Raw genomic sequence first — 21,495 nt, 5'->3', positions numbered from 1 at the left:
GGGGCGGAAAGAGTAGATTGGGACAAGGAGCCTGGGGGTGGGGGCAGATGAGGAGCCTAGGGGAGATGGGGAAGGGAGAGAACGAAATCTGCTGAGGAGTCCGCCCATGTGAACCCAGTTGCAAGACATGCCTCACATCGTTGTTACACAAGACACCCCAAACCTCCCATCCATATGGTCTGACTTTGCAGACAGGCACATGGTAAATGAGCTGCATCCCAAGGACACACTGGCAGCCATGTATCCTCGCTTTTGTGTGCTTGGTTTCCCAGCTCAGTTATCCTGTTTACTTTTAAATGGGGAGATAAAATGGATTAAGACTTGCTTAAAGACTGCCAAAGAAACATTATCCCAATGCTCTGGAAAGACTGGCCTCTACCTATTCAGAGAGAATGGACTCCTGCCATGGCGGATACTGCTGGTAGGAAAGGGCTGAATTTATAGCACCACCCAACACTTATGGGTTTCCTGAAACATGGGAGCCTTCCCAGGACTATACAGAAGCCGAGCAATGAGTCCTGAAACACTTGCACCTCACGGTGAAACAAACAGCTGCCTGCTTCCCTCTGAATTTCCTTTACTCGTTCAGTTTGGGCCCGATCCAACTTCAATTAAAACCAATGGAAAGCGTCCCAATTCCCTTAAGCAGTGGATGCAGCAGGCTGTTAATTCCTTCTCCCTTAGCGGTTAGAGCAGCCGTTCTCAACCTGCAGCCCACAAGCTGCTTATGGCCCCATCAGCACATAGCTGCAGCCTATGTGATATCCTCAGGGCCATACAGGTAGTATATATATTGTGTGGATGCGGCCCACGTAACACATAGAAAGCTGCATATGCAGCCCACAATGGTAAATAGGCTGAGAACCACTGGGTTATAGATTTTGCTATCATCCGTAGTATCCCACGGCTACGATTAAAGGGTGGAAATATAGCTAGGTACTTGTAGCATCTCCACGGTACCTGAGCAGCAATGCTTGGTGGTGAGGATATCATCTCTCGCCTCCTGTGAAGAGGGATGGACTTTGCCACCTGCCTAACAGGATTCTTCACAACAGTCTGATATAACTGCCACTCTCTTCTGATAGCCACCTCTTCATTTTTTAAAAACAAAAATGGGCTTGGATAGAAACCTCACAGAACACCAAGCCTGGAAGTCCATCCAACCGTGCTTCTGTACCCAGACCAAACTATTGTGGATTCCTATAGGTACAATGAAGAGCTACCAGCATATACTATGCCCAGTTCTGCTTCCAATTACATCTCTGCCACCTCACTCAGTTCAGTCAGCTTGCATACGTGTACACTGAACCCCAGGCTAATAGGACTGTGTTTGGACTCACCATTAACCCTCTCCTTAGCACCTCTCCCCATAACATAATATCCTGCTGGGGTAATTGTGACACTAACAGGAAGCTATATCATATCTCCTCTGCAAAAGAGCTGTGAGAACTGCAGACAGAGAAGATACCAACCAAGCATTAGAGTCCATTCTGTATCTCCTAGTCAGAGCAATCTCTGATGACCTGAGGTCAGGTGCTCAGACACTCCAGTGATCCAATGTATTACAGGACGAGTTTGATTTTAATCCCCCAGCAGCGGGTGTTAATTCAGTAAGGGAAAGCAGAGCTTCATTACATTGCACTTGGGTCTTTTACAGACCCACTGATTCACAATTAATCTACACTTTCCACCCATAGGCAATAATGCAGAGTATGTTTTGGCCCACATTGGTTTTCTCTCATTATCTCTTTATTTCATTTGATTGCTCCTAAAATTTGCTAAGGATCTCCCGCCATTGGATAAGTCCTGCTGGAACTGTAATGAAATCAGCTAAGTGCTCAACTTGCAGGTTCAGGCTTTTCCCTTGATAAACATAAAGCCTATTTGGGAATGGAGGAGAGGGGAGGCAGGGAACTCAGCCAATAGCAAAACAGTCTGCAGGCTCCCAAATGGCATCATAAATTAATTTAACTATGATCGGAGGGACAGAAAACAAGCACAGTCTAAAATGCTGACATACAATTAAAGGCGAGATTCAGCATTAAGATTCAGCATTGCCATAGAATCATAGAGACATAGGGCTGGAAGGGATCTCAAGAGTTCAGGCCCCCATGCCGAGGCAAGATTAAGTATACCTCGACCATCCCTGACAGGAGTTTGTCTAACCTTTTCTTAATACCTCCAAAACGCGGATTCTACAGCCTCCCACAATACCTGTTCCAGTGTTTAACTATCCTTAAAGTTAGAAAGTTTTTCCTAATATGCTAACGAGTTCAGTTCCTCTGGGTCAAATCCTAGGCCCTATGCCAAGCCTAAGAGAATCCTCAGATTAGGACAGGGTCCCCCTTGCTCCTATGGCTGTTACTGTAGCCTCCAGGCTACAGCTGGCTCTATGGCAGCTGTGCCTACGCCCTACACTGATTCCCCTTAGTCGTGGATCCACTGGTCATGTCCCCCCATCAGCACTCCCCTTGCATGGTATTGCAGAGGAAGCTTGTGGTACACAGCTCTGGGTCCCCAGGAAGGAGCGGAATCCCTAAAACTGATAGCCTGCCCTCTTGGACAGTGGAAATTTACTGATTCCTCTACCTATCAGGCCTTCTGGGCCCCCACGGGGATGGGCACCTGAACTGGCACCTCTGTAAGACCCTTTGACAAAGCCCAGAGTGCACCAGATTGCGACTGTTTCTGGGCAGAGACACAATATCACATTACAATAAATATAAACCATCGCCAGCTCAGGAAAGATCTACAACGCTCCCAGGGCCAGATCCTCAGCTGCTGTGAATTGTCATAGCTCCACTGATGTGAAGAAAAAGTGGGGTGGGAAGTAATAAAATGGATTAATGCTAATGCCGCCACGCCCATTTACACCAGCTGAGGATAACAGAGCTAGGCCTGTTTATATCAGCTAAGGATCTGCACTCACTGTCTAAAACATGAGATTCAGTGCCCACTACAGGCTATATCGCCATCACTAGTCTGGCACAAGGCAGGGGCAACTCCTCCACATTAAGAGCCGAGAGCTCGCCCCATGGCCCTTGCTCAGTTAAGCACCTATATGCAGCTCTTACCTGCCGTGATCGTGTCTACGTCCCTCGCGGCCAGCTCCTCCACCTCAGATCTCTTCCGTAGCTCCAGACGCCGGGAGAACCCTTCCTTGGGCTTCCATAGGTCCTGAATCAGAAGGGGCTTCTCATTATCACCGAGGACTCGCAACCCTTCCGTTTGCCACTGCTTCTCAGAGCCGCTGAACATCCCAATGACATCACACAGCACATAGTGGCCAGCGTCCACCTTGCTCAGCCCATAGCGCGCCAGTGCCTCTTTCACCAGCTCGCGCGCACTTGAGCTCCCCGTGGCAAGGACACTCTTGTAGTTGGTGCCCGCACAGATGTTGCCCCCAAATATCTTCAGGACCCCAGGGGCTGAAACCTGAGTGGAAAGTTCAGCTGGGTCATCGCTGCTTGCAAGGGGGAAAGCCGACACCGAGCTGCGGTCCTTGTAGCTCAGCGTCCGGTACAAGACCTGAGAGAATATCCGGCTCTGACGCTTGAGCTTGTTTTTGGAAGGTGAGGACATGGCGGACGAAGATCCATAGAACATAGCGGGTGAGGTCGTCATGGGACACAGCTGCAGAGTGAACAGAAACAAAAAAGGCAAATCAGCATTTTAAAGCCCTGAGGGGAAACAGAGATAATAGCAAGCATATGAGCAGAAACCTTCAAACAAACTGGAGCAGGAGTGACTCCAAGATCCCATGCCTGGACTGTGGCCCAGAGGGGACATGCGGTCATCTCTGGAATGGCAAGAAGAGTGCAGGACTGATGCTGTGAGTTTACACGTGTGACACAGGACAGCAGGAGCCAAATTTATCCCTCACCCCTGAAATCAGTGGAATTACCTGAGATGAATTTTCCCTAGGAATTTGATCTGGAGCTATACCAAGCATCCTTGGTTTATAGACCAATGGATGTCTCTCCTGGCTAGCCAAGCGCACGCTTCCCTGCAGATGTTCTCGGGGCGAGAGAAAAGCAGAGCCCAGCAGTTGCGTTACACGTAGAACACAAGAGGAGATTGTGACACAGAAGCTCATTGGTGCCAATTGGCAAAGGGTTTACTGTTCTTCACAACCAACTCCTGCTTTAGTCCTGACAAACTCACTACACATAATACACCACTTTCATGGTATTTATCCATGAAGGGTAGCATGTGTGAAAACTTTTAATTTATCGATACTCATAATCATTGCGAGATGTGTATCTGGGTAATATTTAAGGGGTAATGTGATGTGTGGCAGACTGGGTGACACCTCACAGGAAAATTTCTTTGCTGAATGCCTGTCATAGCCAGTTAGTGGGGGAATTTGGCACAGATTTTCTGGGCTTGCCTACATTTCCGTTTAGATTTTACAGCTCTACTTTTAAACAAAAGATTTATATTTTAAAATCACATTCTCACATTAGGACTCGAGTGAGATCTGGCAAGAGACATCTGGCAAGAGAAAAGCATCTTATGCATCTACACCAAGGCTAAGCACAGCTAGAAATATCCTAAGGTGCTGATTCTAACTTTATGAATCACCCTACAGTAGGTGGACAAATTAGGATCAGTCTCTGGTAGGCCTGCGATGTGAATTTTTCCCCTCCAAGAACATCTCACCCATTCACATAGACGATTCTTTAAAAATCTGGGTACATATTGTTATATAAATTATCAACTTTAAACCAACAGCTGATTTATAACATGATCATTCCTACTAAGGCACAGTGTGACAATCCTGATGAGTGAATGGACACACAATTGCAACTGTGAGTATGTGAGTTACCGCTGGACACATGCTTCCCTAGGTTTAAGAGATTTCAATAGAAGTCCCAGCAACACTTTGTAGCTAAATAGCTTGATGATGCCAAGAGCGATTGTATCAAGGACAAGCATGGAAGGAGCATTTGTTCCACTGGACACAGGGCAGAACTTGGAGTTTTATTTGTCTCCACACTCCTCCTACTTGACCTACACTCTGCGATAACAGCGTGTGACATTACTGCTGGAGAAAGGTGCCGGGCTGACAACCCTGGAAACCGCAGGCTTCTCTTTATCCCAAAACAGGTACAGCACAGACAGTACCAGGGCAAGCTTCCTCCACCCTCCTACTGTGCATCAAACCTAAGAGAGAGGTACCACCTAAGTCTACATCCCCCATTCAGTCCCTGGCCTCTGCTGAGGCTGTCAACAACATCGTCAAGCAGGGCCAGCTGTGATGACCGTATGGCTTTAATGTGGCCACTTGAGGCATGAGGCCATGAAGCTCATTTTGCTGCAGACACTGAGCAGACATCAGATAGCGACTAAGCGAGGTTGTTACTAGTATCCTGGACTGGGCGTGAAATGGCAGCCTACAGGCAAAAGGTTCTATATAGACAATTAGCACTGCTATGTTATATTATCGCTACTACTTTGCACTCTTGAACCGCTTTCCATTCAAGGATCTCGTAACCCTCCCTCGGAGGCAGACATCAATCATCATCATCAACCACAGTTAGCACCTATACAGAACACATCTCCTCCACAGATCTCAGAGCACTTTACAAAGATGGAGAGGCCGCATTATTCCTCTTTTACTAATACTGTACTATAGTGGCTCTCAACCTTTCCAGACCACTGTACCCCTTTCAGGAGTCTGGTTTGTCCTGCGTACGCCAAGTTTCACCTCACTTAAAAACTACTTGCTTACAAAACCAGACGTAAAAATACAGAAGTGTCACAGCTCATTATTACTGAAAAATTGCTGAAAAATTGCATTTTTACCATATAATTATAAAATAAATCAATTAGAATATAAATATTGTACTTACATTTCAGTGTACAGTACATAGAGCAGTTTAAACAAGCCGTTGTCCGTATGAAATTTTAGTCTGTACTGACTTCGCTAGTGCTCTTAATGGAGCCTGTTGTAAAACTAGGGCAATATCTAGATGAGTTGGTGCACCCCCTGGAAGACCTCCACGTACCCCCAGAAGTATGTGTACCCTTGGTTGAGAACCACTGTTGTAATAGAGGCAAAGAGAGGCCAGGGGACTTACCTAATTTCATATAGTAAATCAGCAGCAGAGTAGGAATAAGACTGAGACATGTGCCCTATCTACAGGGCCACTTCACCTGCCGTAGATGATGCTATTTCTGTCAGGTCTTTCACAATATCCAAGAAGAGCGCGCGCGTTATCAGAAAGATTGTCCATCGGCACTGGACAGACTCCAAACCACCTTCCAGCCCAGGATGGGAAAGCGCCCTGCTGCTAATGGAAGAGGTCACCTTCTGATCTTATTGTTTTTTGTGAACAGTGGGAACTTCTCCAAGGTATAATCTCTCTGACTTCTCCCATTCAGTCTGCACACATACACATATCCCACCCAGCTCTAGCCGCAGTGTGACCCCCTTCCCCTGCTCCCAGACAGCCTTACTGATGCTCCTTCTCATGCCCTGTCCTCCCTTATCACCTTCCACATACCGCTCACATCACATCACTGCCCCATACAAGAGCCATCTGGGCACCCAGGGCAAAAGGAGGCAGGGAGGCAGACCGCTTTCCCCATTAACTCACAGGCGACTTGGCCCCTCCCCATCCCTTCCTGGGGTGAAGTGGATGCGGCAATTGAGGCACAGAAAGATTACATGATTTGTGCAAGGTCAGTGGCTCTAACACAGAACTGGTGACTTCCAGTCTGCAGCTATGAGCACAGGACCATGCTTTCCGCTCCCGGGTAATATCTTATTTCCAATCCTGAGTCCGACAGTCTCCCCTGAATCTGTAATAGCATTTACCTTTGCAGTGATTTGGCTCAGAAAGAAACAAAGCAAGAAACAGAAAGGGGAAAAAACACTTTCCCTTTCCCCTCCTGCTCCAAGGCAGAGAGGTGACTTTCCCTGCTGGAGTAGCAGCAGCAGCCAAGAGCAACAGGCTCCCTGAAAGGTCTCTCCCTCAGGCAGGCAATTAATAATGGCAAAACCTGACAGGTGGTCAAACAAAAAAAGTGAGTCAGTCCCAAAGCACTGAGCGATGGGATTGGTCCATTGCAGGGAGGGAGAGTTCTCCATAGGAATGAGGGCAGCAGAGCATTAGAAAGGGGTGAATCCCCCACTACACACACACACAAACGCACACTCAGCTCCAGGTCTGGTGTGAACCCAGATGGATTTGTGGCCTAAATGCGTGATTACAGCAGCCCCCAAATCAGGCCCCATCGTGCTAGGCACTGTACAGATATAGAGTAAAGGACAGCGCCTGCCCCAGAGTTTACAGTCTACATACACAAGGCAGAGAGAGGGTTGGGGAAAGGAAGTTTTATCATCTGCATTTAACAGATGAGGAAATAGGGCAGAGAGATAGTCAGGGTATGTCAAGGCTGCAGTTAAACACCCAGGGCCGGCCTGTGTCAGCTGACTCAGACTTCTGGGGTTCGGGGTGCGGGGCTGTAACCCTGTGGTGCAGACATTCAGGCTCAGGCTGGAGCCCGGGCTCCGGGACCCTACAGCCCGCGCCTGAACACCTACACTGCAATTTAACAGCCCCGCAGCCTGAGCCCAGTCAGCTAGCCCGGGCTGGCCCCGGGAGTTTAACTGCAGTGCCTTGTCAGTTAAAACGGATGCAGTATTTAGCTTGAAAAATATACATATAATCTCTGGGGCTCGGTTTGCTGTATTTTATGATTTGTATTGATTTATCTATGAGGCTCATCATAACATCTAAGCGCCTCAAGTATTAATAGGAGGACTTGTGGCACCTTAGAGACTAACAAATTTATTTGAGCATAAGCTTTCATGAGCTACAGCTCACTTCATCGGATACAAACTGTATTTTCCACTGAATGCATCCGATGAAGTGAGCTGTAGCTCACAAAAGCTTATACTCAAATAAATTTATTAGTCTCTAAGGTGCCACAAGTCCTCCTTTTCTTTTTTGCGGATACAGACTAACACAGCTGCTACTCTGAAACCTGTCAAATATTAATGAATTTATTCTTCCTATATCCCTTTGAGGTAGGGAAATACTATTTTCCTCCATCTCACAAATGGGAAAACTGAGGCACAGGAAGTCTGTGGCAGAGATGGGATTAGAACCCAGAACTCATGAATTGTCATGTACTGCCATAGAAATGTTAAATAATAATAATCCACAAGACCGTTCTTCTTCCCTCAATTTAGAACGTGACCGTCAGCTCTGATTTAAAACCCGAGTTTGGCATTCACTAAAATAACATTTCTCAGGAGCATTGCTGTAGCTATGGGCTCAAGCCACGAGGAGAGTAAGTCTTGGGTCATTCAAAAGTGACCCTAGCTGGCTGATTGAGGACCAACTTTCACAAGCCCTTAGGATCAGAGAGGGTCCGTAATTTTCCAACAAAATTTGTTCTCATTGGGAAGTGTTGATTCATTGAAACCATTTGCAGGAAAGGGGCTGGTTACGATAAATCTCCCAGTTTGAACATTATTTGAAGAAAGTTTCAAAACTGTCAAAACATCCCATTTGGGCATTATAAAAAAGTTTCAATGTATCTACTTGAAATGACTTTTCATTTTGAAATTTCAATTTATACCGAAAAGGTTAAACATGTTTTTTAAATGGTCAAAATCAAAACAAAACATTTTGACTGACCAAACTGCAATTTTATTATTATTATTATTATTGGTTCACAAAACTTTGAGATTTTGACTTTTCATTCCGTTATGGGACAGAAAAAATCTTTAAACGTCAAAAACCCTTGCGGGATGGGAAAATTGTTCCTTGCCCAACTCTACCTAGGAAGGTTCAATCAGCCCTCACTAGCAATAGATTGCTGGAACATGGCAAAGGGATTCTGGAAAAGGACAGAAGAAAAATTGATGCAGCTCGGCGTAGCTGCACCACTCTAGACCCTCTTCTGTCGCTGTAGTAAATCCACCTCCCTGAGAGGCAGTACATAATCGACAGAAGAATTCTTCCGTCGACCTAATGGTGTCAACACTGGGGCTTAGGTCAGCTTAACTACATCTTAATTAAATCAACAAAGCCCTGGCTGGGATGATTTAATTGGGGATTGGTCTTGCTTTTGAGCAGGGGTTGGACTAGATGACCTCCTGAGGTCCCTTCCAACCCTGGTATTCTATGATTCTATCTCTGATGGGTGTGAATTTTTCACACCCCTGAGCGACGTAGCTAGATAGACCTAACTTTCTAGTGTAGACCAGCCCTAGGAGTCTGCCCGAAAGACTCCACTGACAGATGAGCGAGAGAGAGAGAAAATAACTTTTAGGTAAGAATCATTTAGAGCATCCAGATAGCTGAATATTTTCCCAGCTAATCTCATCAGTGCAAAACTCCCTTCAGCACCTATACAACTTTGTGACACTTCCAGCTGCAGAAACCAATTCCTTCAAGCCCCAAACGTGGGCAGCTAAAACCAGCTGTACTTTTTAAAGTGCCCATCTGAATGTTGACTACATTGTTTAGAACGCAGCCACTTGTGTGTTCTTTCTGTAGAACGCCCTACGCAAACTCAGCTTCTCTAGTTCCAGAGGCCCAAAACTTCAGAGCAAAATGTGTTTCATCCATACAAAGAGGCTCCAAGCATGGTCATTTCACTGTTGTACGTGTAGTTCAGGAAGGCTCCAGTTTGCAATGTGCTGAAAACTCAGAGAACTTACTGACTTTAAATGGAGTGACGGGTGTTCAGCCCATCCGGAAATCATGGCTTTTTGCAAAATAAGATATGGTCTTGTGTCCATCCGAGAGCCTAAGGGACAACATAGAGTGATAATGAAACATGCTCTTTCCAGACCTCTATGCTCATGGGCATCTTATAAGAAACTAAACAGAGAGGAGTAGGTTTCAGAGTAGCAGCCGTGTTAGTCTGTATCCGTAAAAAGAACAGGAGGACTTGTGGCACCTTAGAGACTAACCAATTTATTACAGCATAAGCTTTGGAGTAGAACAAACACTGGGGCTAGGTTTCAGCTAAGATCACCTCAGCTCATATTACCTGTGACAAAGTAACTCCAGGTCTACCGACTCATTGGGGGGGTGGGGGGGGAGAATGTTCAAAACCACCTAAACAATTTAGGCACACAAGCCTTATGGAGGGTCACTAGGACTTGTGCACCTAAATACCTCATGCACCTAAATCCCCAAAATCTCCTTGGTGCTTACAGTACAGTTCCACTGTTATGCTATTATAAAACATGCACTGTTTGAGGACAAAAAACTTGCAGCAGAGGTAGGCAGCTCCAGACATTTCAAACGTTTGCCATATGCAAAAGTAGAAAGCAAGATTTTGGGGGGGGGCATTTACTGTTGAAAACTATAAAGGAATCAGCCAGAGGTTTGTTTTTTCCTCTCAGAGGAATCTGTATCAACTATCTAGGCATCTCTTCGCATGTCATGGAACACACAGACCAGCCACACCAACGATGGCTATTCATCTTGCCATGATGCCATTATTTATTCTGCACTGTTTTGGTAATGATCATAACAAATTAATTTGATGTTCATGTGGTCAACACATGTCCTCCCATCTGAGCACCGCACTGCAATGTATCATTAGCAGGTCAATGGTGTTGTAAATAAAACACCACAAAATCTAATAGTCACTTAGGCTTGTTGGGGTATAATTGCAATATCCCAAAATCAGCTGGGCAGCTCCCATTATGTATTTATATCTGTTCCTGTATTTTCACTTCAGGCATCCAATGAAGTGGGTTCTAGCCCACAAAAGCTTATGCCCAAATAAATTTGTTAGTCTCTAAGGTGCCACAGGGACTCCTCGTTTTTGTTAGTACCAAACGCAGTCATAAGAACAGTTTCCTATGGCGGAGTGGCATCCCTACTCCCCCATTGTATCAGCACTCAGTAGCTTTAAACATTAGCAGCCTGTCCCAAATGTTCCAGCTAAGTGTCTCCTGGTGCCTATTTAAAGACCTTTACTTACCTTACCATTCTTTTCACATCGCTTTCTTTCAGTCACTTATTCTCCTCTTCATAGCAAACCCTGCAGCTTCCCCTGCATTATTCATTTTCACAGAAACTTGTTCCTCCCACTTCTGAAACAGGACAGGAAAATAGAGAACATCATTTTGCTTTCACCGCAGTTACAAAAATCTGCAAGAGCCATTCAATTATATCCTCTAGTCCTCCGGCGGTAGTGTGATGTGATGGCTTATGTGTATATAAGAGACACAGGACTGCTCTACCGAAATCTATCAAAAAGAAAAGAAGGACTAGTGGCACCTTAGAGACTAACAAATTTATTTAAGCATAAGCTTTCGTGAGCTACAGCTCCTGCATCCGATGAAGCTTATGCTCAAATAAATTGGTTAGTCTCTAAGGTGCCACAAGTCCTCCTTTTCTTTTTGCGAATACAGACTAACATGGCTGCTGCTCTGAAACCTGAAATATATCAGCGGCTTGTGGCTATAATAGCACCCCCGGTGGAGCTGTTCTTTCATCTTTGGCGCAGGGGCTAAAGTACCTCTCTACAGTACTACTCACAGGTACCCTCATATTTAGTATCCAGCTACTCTTCTCCATCTTGATCCAAGTAGCCAGAGCATGGCATGCTGGGGCCTGTAGTCTCCATGGACTAAACCTGCAGATGAAGGTGGCCCATGAGCTGACAGGTAGATGGTCAGCTGGCGACTGATATGGCTGTACACTTGCTTGTCCAGCCATGACCCACCGGGACAACTACACTCGACAAGGGTGCTGCAGCTGGATTGGCTGAAAGTCTGATACCAAGGCCTTTCTCAGCAGTGTGATCTCCTTAGCAAGGTAAGTTCGATTGAGACAGAGCCCGATCACGTTCAAGTCTAAATGTAAGACTGACTTCTCTAACAAAGCCTTGTCCAGTTAGCAGAGTCTACCCCAAAGGCACAGAGGGTGAGGAAGGGGGAGAGAAAGGCAAGGCAAGAAGGAAGCATTATAGGAGAGGAAGGAAGGGAAGGTGAGAAAAAGGGAATGAGGGGAGACAGCGAGCACAGAGCCCTCTTTCCGCAGGCTCACTGCTATCTTTAGTTGGTGGCTATTGCTTAGATACTGTGATGACAGGAGCCTGAGCAATACCGGAGAGAAACAGGTCTGTGGACACATTCTTAGATGAATTACAAGGGATGCTATCACCTCTTGGGATCACAGACCGCTACACCAGGGCTAGCAGCTCATTCAAAATCCCAGCAGCACTACTCCAAGATCATAAGGGGACAAAGTTGGGAAAAGACTTCCAGAGAGTGCAGGGTCAGGAAGGAACACATTTCCTTCAGCTCTTCCCCTTTTAGCCTGTAAAAAAACATGCCAGGCTCAACAGGTAGAGAGAGTCAAATATGCTAGTGGGTCTCGCTAACAGATCAGCCCAATAGTCCATCAAAGGTGCTACCCTGCCCAGAGAAAAGAAAGTCGCCCCTGGAATTCCCCCTGGGGAGCGCTACATATTTTTAACCCACTCAAAGATTTTCGTCCTCGGCTTGTTCTATTTTGCCGTGTCTTTCTATATGAAGGAGGGCAGCCCAGGCATTCATAGCCAGCCCTCTGCTTTCCCATACTTGTTAAAACATGACAAACTGAAACACAGAACTGAAAAGAGACCCCTGTTGAAGCAGCAGCTTCTGACCTGGTCAATGTGTCTTAGGGCAGGTCTACACTGAAACCGGTACATCAGTGGTGCAGTTGCGCCGCTGTAGCACTTAAGCTTCTACGCCGATGGGAGAGCTCTTCCCGTCAGCGTAGTCAGTCCACCTCCACGAGAGGCAATAGCTGTGGTGACAGGAGAAGCCCTGTCTACACTGGGGGTTAGGTCAGTATAAGTACGTCACTCAGGGGTGTGGGTTTTTCACACCCCTGAACGACGTAGTTATACCGCTATAAGTCTGTAGTGGAGACCTGGCCTTAGAAAGAGGTAGTCAGTGCCGAGAAATAATCTTTGTCATAGGTTCACAGAGTTTAAGGCCAGAAGGGGCCACTAAATCATCGGGTCTGACCTCCTGTATCTCACAGGCTATTAGATTTGACCCAGTTACCCCTGTACACAGCCCAGTAACTCATGTTTGGGTAAAGCCCATCTTCCAGAAATGCAGCCATTCGTAATCTGAAGACATCAGAGATGGGAATCCCTGACTTCCCTTGGTAGCTTATTCCAATGGCTTATCATCCCCCACTGCTAAAAATGTGTGCCTTATTTCCTCTTTGAATTTGTCTAGCTTCAGCTTCAGTCATTGGTTCTTGTTATGAACCTTTTCTTGTTATGCCTTCTTCTATTTGAATAAAGAACTCTTTCGTATCCCGTATTTTCTTCCCAAGAAGGTATACGTACACTGCAATCAAGTCATCTTTCAATCTTCTTTTTGACAAAATGACCAGATTGAGCTCTTCCAGTCTCTCACCGTAAAGCATTTTCTTCAGCTTCCGAATCATTTTTGTGGTTTTTTCCCCTGCATTCGCTCCAATTTTTCAACACCCTTTTTAAAACGCAACACCAGAACTGTACACAGTATTCCAGAACTGGTCTCACCAAGGCTGTGTACAGAGTTAAAACCCACTCCTGACTTCTACTCACTACTCCCATTTATACATCCAAGGATCGCATTAACCATTTGTGCCACAGCATGGCAGAGAGTTCACCCTCAGTTGCCTGTCTACAGACCCCTAAACCCTTTTCAGAGTCACTGCCTTCCAGACTACAGTCTCCCATTCTGGAGGTATTGCCTGCCTTCCTTGTTCCTACATGTATAACTCTGCATTTGGCTATATTAAAACATACTTTACTTGAATGGGCCCAGTTTACCAAGCAATCCAGATTGTTCTGTAGGCCTGCCTGGTCATTTCTCTTTGCCAATCTTTGTCTTAGTTGCAAATTTTATAAGCCGTGATTTTATATTTATTTCCAGATCACTGATGCAAGTACTGGCTAGCATCAAGCCTAGTACTGTACTGAAGGAGCTGCAAAACCCCTCTAGAAATACAATGATGATCCCCTCCTGACAACTACTTTTCAAAAGCTGTCAGTTAGCCAGTTCTTAATCCATTTAATGTGTGCTTTATTGACGCTATAGAGTGCTAATTTGTTTCTCAGTATGTTGTGTAGTACTAAGTCAAATGCCTTACAAAAATGTACGTATATTATATCTATGCTGTTATCTTTATCAACCAAACTTGTCATCTCCTCAAAGAATGAAGGTTTATTTGACAAGATCTATCTTCCATGAAACAATGTTGACTGGCATTAATTATATTCCTATCATTTAATTCTTTATCAACTGAACCCGTATCAGCTTTTCCATTATTTTGCCTGGGTCTGATGTCCGACTGATCAGCCTACAGTTACCTGGGTCATTCCGCTTGCCCTTTTTGAATATTGGCACAATATTAGCACTCTTCCAGCCTTCTTGAATTTCCCCCATGTTTATCCCAGAGCATGCAGGTTACACACAACAATGCGAAGGTGGCTGTGCTGGCCTATTGCACATGCATGTGTGCTGCTTATTTCAGATTTAACTGTCCAAGAAATACAACCAGTGAGGCTATTTATCTCAGGTCCCTATTTGCAGAATTTCCTTTCTTAAATGGAAACCAGAGTCACAGCCTCAGGCAGAGAGCAGCACAGACACTGTGGGCGGATTGAGGGCTGGCTCCGACACTACAATGTGGAACAAATTATAACTCCAAAGGCAAAGGAAATGAGAAGATTGTGGACCCAGAGATTTAGACTTACATCCCTTGACTATTAAATCCTGACCCTCTACAGATCCAAGCCCAATGTAAAGTGAGCTTAGGCAGACCATTTGCTTTGGTGAGGTGTCCCCTGGCCTCACCTTCAGCCTGTATAATAGGGATGGGAGTGAAATTGAAGAAAATAAAAATCATCACTCAAACTGACTGTGATTAACTTCTGGTAGGGTGAGAGATTTTGAGCCTATGGTGGCAAGTGGGTAAGCTGAGTCAAATAAGAAAGGTTGGATTAGTTGGTTGTTTCTCCAATCAGATGTCAGATGGAAAATTCTTTTGCTTATTCAGAATAAGGGAACATTTAGTATGGCAATAAAGACTTGAAGAGAAAACAGGAAGACTCACAGGTTTGAGACTCAGCTGCCAGTTCCTAACTGGAATAGTTCAGATTCAGTGCACAGGGACTGCAGGGACACCTCTGGAAATGCCTCTGTAGTGAGGAAAGCAGCCCCCTCCTCTCTCCAGGGTGTTACTATCAAGTCTGTCATTTAGAGACTGATAGTTAATCAATTGTTTTGCATCTGTCATACTTAGGGCCTGATCCAACTCCCAGTGAAGTGAACAGGAGTCTTGCCACCGACTTCAGCCAAAGTTGGATTGGGCATTAAACTCCTCAAAGCATTATTAATTATTACTATTATTATTAATTTATATTTCAGCAGCACCTAGGCATCCGAGGCATGGGCAACTGCCTCACGGTGCTAGGTGCTGTAAAACCACAGAACAAAATGATGGTTCCTTGCCCACGTCTTACTACAAGTTTGTCAACTGCTACCTACAGCCAGGGCACTACTTGAACAGATGATAAAAATCGGGGGCCTGATCCTACAAATTGCAGAACATGTTCTACTCCGGCTGAAGTCAATAGGGGTCTTAATATGAATCTTTTAAAAAGGAGTTTTGCTCAGGCCCATATACGTACTGTCCCTGCAGTAATGCCCATGTACAAATGACAACCCTGTGTACTGTATGCAAGAACTGGATTTTAAAGTGTGTGTGTTTGCTTTCTGCTCGCTTTCACCCTCAGTGGACTGTCTAATGAGGAGTTCTTAATTATCACTGGAAAAATTATGAACTGATCCTGCACAGCGCTGGAAGTAGGCAATCCCAGAGCAACTGACTAACTCCCCTGCATTTTCTTCATGATTTACTGAAGTTACTTAAACTCCGACAGAAATTGCTCCGCTCCCCCCCCCCCCGGGGGGGGGGGCAATTGTATTGAATCATAGAATCATAGAATATCAGGGTTGGAAGGGACCTTAAGAGGTCATCTAGTCCAACCCCCTGCTCAAAGCAGGACCAATCCCCAATTTTTGCCCCAGATCCCTAAATGGCCCCCTCAAGGATTGAACTCACAACCCTGGGTTTAGCAGGCAATGCTCAAACCACTGAGCTATCCCTCCCCCCAAATTTTCCTGCTAAAGCCAGACATTCTGGGATGGGCGAGACCCTGAAAGTGGGTGAAATGGGTTGTTTGGCGGGGGAGTAGAAAAGCAGCAGGATTCCCCCACCAAACCATCAGGTTTGCTTCTTTACAGGCTGGTGTTATTTGCAAGGCAGCAGGGCAGGTTTGGTCTCCAATGGCAACCAGACAAGCCTCAACTCGGGCTCTCTGGCTTCACTTTCTAAGGGAAGGAAAACAAATATCCCAGGGCTAGCACCGTTCTGGGGCCAGCCTCCCTGCCTTCGCGGTGCCGGCTATGTGGGGCTTTGCTGGGACCCTTCTCAGGAAGGGCGGATCGCTGCAAGCCAGTGGGCTGCTCCTTTCTTTCACATTGTGGCTGTCGGTCCGGCTGCCCATCCCAGTGCCTGCGTGTCTCCTTGGCTCGCTCTGGCTGCTTGTCGGTGTCTCGCTCAGCGGGTGTTTGCGTCTCTCTCGATGCCTGTCAGCCTCTCCAGGGTCCGTGTGCCAGGCTGCCCCGCAAGCGTGTGTGTGCCCGCATGTCTGTCTGTCTGTCTGCCTCTCGCTGGCTGCTTGCCCCCAGCCCTAGGGGAGCCCTGCTGCCAGCCCCCCGGGGGGGGGGTCTTCTGTCTCCCTCGCCCCCCTTTTTCGGTCTCTGGCTCCTCAACTTGAAGACACTTTAGTGGGTCCCCCCCCCAGCTCAGCCTGCCCCAGGCTCTCCCCTGTCCCAGGCTCGCCCTTGCCCCTGCCCCGGGCTGGCCCCTGCCCTTGCCCGGGGCACTCTGCAGGCTCCGCGCCCCCCAAGTCGTTACTCACCGTCCCTAGCCGGGGTCTCGTCGGGCGCCTCTCCGCTGCCGCGGCTCCCCGCCCCGGCCAGCCCGGCTGTAGAGGGCAGGAGCCGGCGCTGGCCGAGCCCCGCCGAGCCCGGAGCGCTCACGTCCCGCCAGCCGGGGCGGAGATGGCCGTGGAGAGGAGGCGGCTCCGCGGCTCCAGGGCGCCACCTTCGGGATCCTCAGCGCCACGGGCCGGGGGGCCGCGGGGCGAGCTCGGCGGGTCCCGGGGGCACCGGCCCAGCCCTAGGCATGGGCCGGGTATCGAACCGGCCCGTCTGTCAGACCCACGCGGGAAGGTGCAAAACAGGAACCGAGCAGCCTCCTAGCCCGAGCCTGCGGGTCTCTTGTACAGCTGCCGCCTTCCCCGCCAGAGGTGGATGCACGTCAGTGGTGGGTAACTGATCCCTCCTGCGTCTCTCACCTGCTTCCTGGGTTGTTGTGAGAGATACTATGCATTTGGATCAGGGCTCAAGTATTGGCCATTAGTTGTCTTGCAAACACATGACAAAAAGGTGGCCCTGCCCAAAGAGTTTACACTATACCACTTATTATCAAGAGCTCTGTGATCCTCGGGTGGCAGACACCACAAGAGAGGAAATATTATTGTGAATTGTTATTTCCCGGGGCTGAAAATGTGCTCGGAGCTGTACAAAACATAAACATTATTGTCCTCAGCAATGGCCATCTAAATGGCCTGGCAGCTGCCACTTCCCTTCCCCTTTGTATTGTGGTCATGCCTATAGGCTCTAACTAAGATCAGGCCCCCTTGAGCAAACACCTCACATAGCAAGAGATAGTCCCTGCCCCATAAAGTTCACAATCTAAATAGACAAAGATAGACAACGGGTGGGAGGGAAATAAGGCCTTGTCTATATTGTACTGGTTTAGTTGAACTGATTAGGTTAAATGGATTTCATTGAACTAGTGCAAGCTCAGTTTGGATACTCTCCATTTGGTATAAAAGTGGCCTTTTTCAGATTCTTTGTTAAGGTAAGTTAATCACTAAATCAATAACCTATTCTTAACTAAATGACTCAATTCTGCCTTTGAAAATCTCCACCTTGATTTGGCTTTAAGCAGGAGCTCTGGCTAAAGTGGTAGTGAAGATGGGCATAAGGGGAAGGGGCTAGAAAGACTCCCTCCAAATCAAATAGTTTTCTGTCTCTAAGCCACTCTAACCCACAAGAGTTTCCTTTGTGGGGAAGTCCCCCCAAAAATGTAAAGGGGTGGCAGAGACTGTGTCGCTTCTGGTATATTGCAACCAAACCACCCCAGTGCGCTGCGGCCCAAGATCTGGAATACAATGTGGAAGAAATGAAATATGATAATGCAGGAATCTGTAAACGTCATGAGATTAGTTTCTGTATCCTAATTTTCTGTGCCTTCGGTCCCATGATTCAGCATTCCTGGTGTCCTTAACTTACAATAACCAAAGTGTGAGGAGACCAGACTTGTGTGGGATGGAGGGAGATATGGTTCTGGAAATGAGGGCATCTGTGGACAGCTGTGAGAAGTGAGCAAAGCCGGGTGGGTAGATCTCCTCACCCACACATCTCCTTTTGGGATGAATCCCCACCAGGACAAGGAGATAAAGTGGATAGGAGGAAGTACTTCTTAGCATATGCACAATGTGCCTCAGGTGGCATGTGACCAGGATTCATCACCAAATTTGGTCCACTGGCTGGATCATTAGCTTCCCCGGCTTGGGCCAGGTGCTGATGGGGAGTGCAATATGAACGTTGATCCAGGCCCCCTGAGGATGTACTGACACACCTGTTTGGAGCTTGGATTTCTAAGCACACTTGTTATAGGCAGTGTGATGCTGAAGACTAGAAGTGCAAAAAGGTATGGAGAAAATGAATAGGGAATTCTTATTTTACCCTTTCATATATCACAAGAACTAGGCATCACCTGATTAAATGAATAGGCAGCTGGTTTAAAACAAACATAAGGAAGTACTTCTTCACACAACACACTGCCAATCTGTGGAACTTGTTGCTGTGGGTGTTGTGAAGGCTAAAAGTATAACTGAGTTGAAAAAAAGAATGAGATAAGTTCATGGAGGATAGGTCCATCAACAGCTATTAGCCAGGATTGGCAGGTCACAAGCCCATGCTCCAGATGTCCCTCATCCTCCAACTGCCAGAAGCTGTGACTGGGCAAAAGGAGGGATCACTCAAAATTGCCCTGTTCTGTTCATTCCCTCTGACGCACCTGGCATTGGCCACTGTCAGAAGACAGGATCCTGGACTAGATGGACCATTGGCCTGACCCAGTATGGCCATTCTTAGGACCACTGCCGAGAGCCATCAAGACTGCGATCTAGGGCCATCAATTAACGGTTCATCTCCATGGAACAAAGGCCATTCTACACAGGAGCTTGCAAGGGAGAGGAACAAACATGACTGGCTGGACTGGGAGTGTGAACACATGGCTCTTTGCAAGGGGTCCTGACCACTGGCACACATAAGAAGGCAGTACAGGAAAGACTTTGCCCCGCCTGAAGTTCTGACAAACTACACTCTCACTGAAGGGGTGAGCTCAGCAGGAGGGAGAATGTCTCTCAGGACTTTGGTTATTTTCAATTATCTGCAACCTGAGTGCTTTTAATGGCAAAGTCACTGTGGTTAAGAAATTCCCTCACTAAGCCTGTGTTCTTTGCTTGCTTGCCAGGGTTTCTCTTAAGGAATTAAATGAGTGTCCACACCCTGGGCAGAGCTCTGAGGGAGTGTGTGAGACTGGGAGGACTCAGAAGGTCTCAGACACTGATTTGGGGGTCTAGGAAGTTCGTGTCCAGTGTCCCAAGGAAGGATGCAAGATGAGAGGACTGGGCCCAGGTGTCTGCCTAGCATTCCAGAGCTAGAAACAGTGATGAAACGACCTGGATCCAGCAGACTCAGAATGATATGGGACCCAGCAATTGGGTCCACTTGCACAGACTGGTGACCATACAGAGGGGTACTGGGCCAGTTTATAACTAAAGCTGGTAAGGAAATATGCTCAGTTATTACAGCACATCCTCATCACTCATACCACTAGAATGCCCACACACCTCTCAACACAAACAGCCACACATGTCCCAACGTCGCTGCAAGAGAGATGAGGGATGCAGTTAACAGATCAAACTGCATGGCCCAAGCACTCCAGCAGGGGGAAGCCAATCTGCGTGCGTCAGAAGAACTCCGAATGAATTTCTGAGCTGGAGTCAGATTTCGATCTCAGTTACTCTGGTGTAAATCCAGAATGATGCGAGTCAAAGGAATCACTGAGGAGTTACACCAGTGTAACTGACTTCCGTCAGACTCTGGCTTCTCATGCAAGCTGATATCATTTTCAGGAAGCAAGTATGCAAAGCTGGGGAAGTGAGAAGCCAGAATGGCTGAGGAGTGTAATTGGTATATAGGTCCCAGCAGCTCGTCATCAGAATCCATTCATAGCATGCTGCTGATCTGTGTATTGACTCACAAAGAGACGTTGTAGGTGCAGTTAGAAACTAGGAGCCGAATCCTGCTCCCACTGAAGTCACTAAGATCTTGTGTCTCCTGTGTTGAATCCCGTACCGTCTGATCGTTACTGGCTCTGAGGCTCCCTTTACAGATCACACTTGGTTTCCTGCTTTCATCATGTCACCAGCCTCTGCTGAGTTCCACCCACTACATTTGACACAAGTGAAAGGAGGAAGACTAAAAATAACAGGCCAGAGGTGGCAACAAGGTGTTTGGAAATGAAGCCACTGTGGGGCTTTCTTTCTTTTCTTAAGGGGAACCTCTCCTGGATTCACCCAACAGCCTGAAAATCCTCCATCCAGAGCTTCTCGGGGAAAAGCTGCAAGCTGAGACGTTGTAGGTGGATGTCTCTGTAAACCACTGGAACGAGTCAGCAAAAAAGACAGGAACAACCATCAAATTCTGTTCTTCCAGGGAAATGTCCCCTCTTGGAGATCAGTCCAGGCCCATAACCTTGGTGGGGAGCCCAAGCTCTCCAGCAGCATTCTTCTTCTCACCAGAATCTCCCCCGCCCCCAGCAATTTATAGTCCTTCTCTCATGCTAAAAGCTGACATTAAATTAACCCCTTTTTCCCAGAGACCAGATAGCATCTCCGCCCCCATCAGACCCTCTTACAGTGAAACCATTTCCCAACCCACCACCCATTGACCTGCTTTGCTCTAAGCCATCATTCACTACGCGTGGAAATACCATGTATGCACTGAGACCTTTTGGCACTCTTGTTCCATTCAAAGCAAATGGAGCCTCATTGTCACTGAGTTCTCCACGTGCAGCTCATCGCAGGATCAGCTCTTAAGTGTCTTCCACTGCCTATCACTCTGGCTAGTCTTTATTTGCTTTGGACTATATTCTATAATCAGTCATGTACCGAAAAAGAATACGACTTAATGCTGGCCAAACAACAATGTCGCATTGGACTGGTGATTATGCTACATCTTGGCTTGTCAATTCTCCTCTCCTCATTTCTCAGTGATCCTATTTTGGGAGAGTAGGAAATCAGATCGGT

General features: G+C 46.9%; 1 protein-coding gene across 1 annotated transcript in view; it reads right to left on the bottom strand.

The window, feature by feature from the left end:
* Positions 1–3,627, bottom strand: part of RADIL (Rap associating with DIL domain) — a 54,173-nt gene extending 50,546 nt beyond the window's left edge. Inside the window, exon 1 of the mRNA XM_077828586.1 lies at positions 3,075–3,627. Within this exon, the coding sequence (XP_077684712.1) occupies positions 3,075–3,624 (550 nt within the window). The 5' untranslated portion in view covers positions 3,625–3,627. The remainder of the gene's footprint in view (positions 1–3,074) is intronic.
* Between the last annotated feature and the right edge of the window lie 17,868 nt (positions 3,628–21,495).

The sequence above is a fragment of the Eretmochelys imbricata genome, chromosome 10 (genome assembly GCF_965152235.1).
Source record: "Eretmochelys imbricata isolate rEreImb1 chromosome 10, rEreImb1.hap1, whole genome shotgun sequence".
Taxonomy (NCBI): domain Eukaryota; kingdom Metazoa; phylum Chordata; order Testudines; family Cheloniidae; genus Eretmochelys; species Eretmochelys imbricata.
Note: the sequence above shows the minus strand (reverse complement) of the source record. Positions and strands in the feature narration are given on the sequence as shown.